Raw genomic sequence first — 3,421 nt, 5'->3', positions numbered from 1 at the left:
TAGCTGTGAAATAGACTTTTTATTTACTGGATCATCCACATTAGAAGTGTCAATCCTTCCCCGTGTTAGCAGTTAGTTAATTACAATGGTCAAAATCATGAAAATAAATATATTGTATAATAACACAACATTATTGAGAATAAGAAACAACAACAACAATAAAAACCACCTATTGTTATGTATTCAATTGCTGAGTGGACTCTGTGCTCGACCTGGACATGCTAAGAATTGGACCATGCCGCCATCGAACATCATCCTGATCAGAGGTGCTGCTGCTGCTCGGTGGAGTAGAAACGCACTCCAGGCTCAGTTGAAGTGCTTTCCTCAATTCGTCATCCTCCTCCTCCTCCTCCTCTTCCTCCTCCTCCTCTTCCTCCTCCTCAGTTTCTCCCAGCAGATGTGTCGCATTTTCACCACCTGGACCTAAATCTAGTCGCAGAGCAAGTGGCCTCGCTGCTGTATCGTCGACAGTGTCTTCCAAACTCAACTGGAGTGCCCTCTGCAAATCGGCATCATCATCATCATCCTCCTCTCCACAGCCATCGATCGTGATCACAGGAATCGGTTTTTCCTTTCTCGATGAGGAATCGGTTCCTGCTTTAACGCGCTTCAGCAAATTTGGCAAATTTCGCAAATTTGCCAATCCCGAGGTCGAAGAACCGGCAATTCCGATGCTTGAGGCAGGTACTTGGACATCGCGTATACCTTCGAGGGCGGCTTCTAACAATTTTTTGTCGCTTCCGGATCTCTCTTGAAGAGTGACAACATTTTTCTTGTCCCTGGAATGTCCGGAATTTGTTCTGGCTCGGGGTACCGAATGCACTGGCTGCCTCGAAAGACATTCTTCCGCATCGCATACAGGAAAAGTGCCAATCACAACGAATATTGAGTAACCTGTTTGGATTTCAAAGATTTCGTTTAAAAATGTTTATTCCATTTTTAGTTAGGAGTTCTAAAGTTCTAAAGAGTTTATGTGCCCGAGAATATGACCGAGAATTTTTTTGATGAATGTGCTCTTCAGGAATTTATGAGAATTTAAAAATATTTGTAACATTAGAAAAGCCAATTTTCTGCTTTTTACAACTATTTTTAGTTCTTCTATGCGTCTGAGTTATAGAATTTGAAATGCACAAATATTCTTGAAAATTTGATACTGAGTTTAAAAATTGTTACAGTTTTAACAATTCTATCATAAAAATAAAGCTATTCTACAAAATTTCAAAATCTTGCGTTTTCGTTTTGGTTAAAAATTAATTTTTTTAACCGAAAATGTAACTATTCCATTTTCGCTTGAATTGTTATAAAATTCAATTATGTTTGTACAAAATTCTATTATTTTGTTTGCTTCAAAATTAAACAATTTCTTTGGAAATTAAGTTTTTTCTTAAAAATGCATCTTCCTCTTTGAAACTCTTCTTTTTGCGCGTACATTTTTTTTTGTTTTTTGGGTTAAACATTAGTTGTTTTTTTTTTAACTGAAAATGTAAATGTAAAAGTTTTTGGTTAAAAATTCATATTTTTGGTTTAGAAACTCGACTGTTTTGTAGAAAAATGGACTTTTTGGTTTGAAAATTATATTGTTTTATTCAGTTGTGGGGGTGGGGGGTTGAAAATACTATTTTTTTCCTACAAAATTCCACTATTTGATTAAAAATGAACTTTTTTCTTGAAAATTTATATTTTCGGGTACAAAATTAAACGTTTCCAAAAAAAAGAGATTTTTAAACAAAAAAATTAATTTACTACCATAAAAGTAGAATTTTTAAGAAAATTCAAGAATTCTCAACCAAAAAGTTCAAATTTTTAAGAAAAAAAAATATTTGTTTTTAAGTTTTAGGAAACTAGTCCAACTTTAAAACCTAGTTAAATTTTTAAACAAAAAGATTAATTTTCCACTGAAAAAAAACGCATTTTTAAGAAGATTCAAGAACTCATCCAAAAAGTTTGTAATTTTCAACTAAAAAAGATAGATTTTTAATTAAAAAAGATTTATTTAATAAAAAATTGACGAATTTTCAATAAAGTATAAGAATTCTCAACCAAAAAGTTGAATTATCAACTAAAAAAGATACATTTCGAAACAAAAAGATTAATTTACTACTCAAAAAGACGAATCTTAAACAAAATTCACGAATTATGACCCACGAAGGTGAATTTTTTTAACTAAAATATAAGAATTTTAAAACCAAAAAATTAATCTACTACCAAATGGTGAATTTTTTACAAACTTAAATAATTCTTAACCAAAAAGTTGAATTTTCAACTATAAAAGATGAATTTTTAACCAAGTAGATAAAATTTTAAACAAAAAAAAAAATTAATTTACTACCAAAAAAGTAGAATTTTTCACTAAAAAAGAATTTTAAAAAATATATATTAATTTACTAACAAGAAAGACGAGTTTTTAATAAATTCAAGAATTCTGAACCACGAAGATGAACTTTCTAACTAAAGAAGAAAAATTTTCAAACAAAAAGATTAATCTACAACCAAATGGCGAATATTTAACGAACTTGAAAAATTCTAAACCAAAAAGTTGAATTTTCAACACCGAAATAACCGAATTTTTAAGAAATTTTAAGAATTCTCATACAAAAAGTTCTTAATATTCAACTAAAAAAGATAGATTTTTAATTAAAAAATGATGAATTTACTACAAAAATGACGAGTTTTCAATTAAATTCAAGAATTCTCAACCAAAAAGTTTAATTTTCAATCAGATTCAAGAAATATCAATCAAGAAGTTGATTTTTTAACTAAAAAAGATACATTTTGAAACAAAAAGATTAATTAACCCAAAAAGTCGAATTGTTAACAAAACTCAAGAATTCTGAACCACGAAGGTGTATTTTTTTACTAAAAAAGAAGAATTTCATAACGAAAAGATTAATTTTCTACCGAAAAAAGGGAATTTTTAACAAAATTCAAGAATTCTAAACCAAAAAGTTAAATTTTTAACTAAAGAAGACGAATTTTTAAACAAATTTTAAATTTAAACCAAAAAAGACGAATTTTTAATAAAATTCAAGAATTCTCAACCAAAAAGTTGAATTTTTAAGAAGGAAAGAAATTATTTTTTTAATTTTTAAACAATTTTAAACAATTTCTTTGGAAATTAAGTTTTTTCTTAAAAATGCATCTTCTTCTTTGAAAACTCTTCTTTTTGCGTGTACATTTTTTATTGTTTTTTGGGTTAAACATTAGTTGTTTTTTTTTAAACTGAAAATGTAAATGTAAAAGTTTTTGGTTAGAAATTCATATTTCTGGTTTAGAAACTCAACTGTTTTGTAGAAAAATGGACTTTTTGGTTTGAAAATTATATTGTTTTATTCAGTTGTGGGGGTGAGGGGTTGAAAATACTATTTTTTTCTAAAAAATTCCACTAATTGATTAAAAATGACCTTTTTTCTTAAAAATTTAT

General features: G+C 28.6%; 1 protein-coding gene across 1 annotated transcript in view; it reads right to left on the bottom strand.

The window, feature by feature from the left end:
• Positions 1 to 3,421, bottom strand: part of LOC117177160 (ataxin-3-like) — a 16,608-nt gene continuing 13,187 nt past the window's right edge. Inside the window, exon 5 of the mRNA XM_033367665.1 lies at positions 1 to 894. Within this exon, the coding sequence (XP_033223556.1) occupies positions 176 to 894 (719 nt within the window). The 3' untranslated portion in view covers positions 1 to 175. The remainder of the gene's footprint in view (positions 895 to 3,421) is intronic.

The sequence above is a fragment of the Belonocnema kinseyi genome, chromosome 7, assembly GCF_010883055.1.
Source record: "Belonocnema kinseyi isolate 2016_QV_RU_SX_M_011 chromosome 7, B_treatae_v1, whole genome shotgun sequence".
Taxonomy (NCBI): Eukaryota; Metazoa; Arthropoda; class Insecta; order Hymenoptera; family Cynipidae; genus Belonocnema; species Belonocnema kinseyi.
Note: the sequence above shows the minus strand (reverse complement) of the source record. Positions and strands in the feature narration are given on the sequence as shown.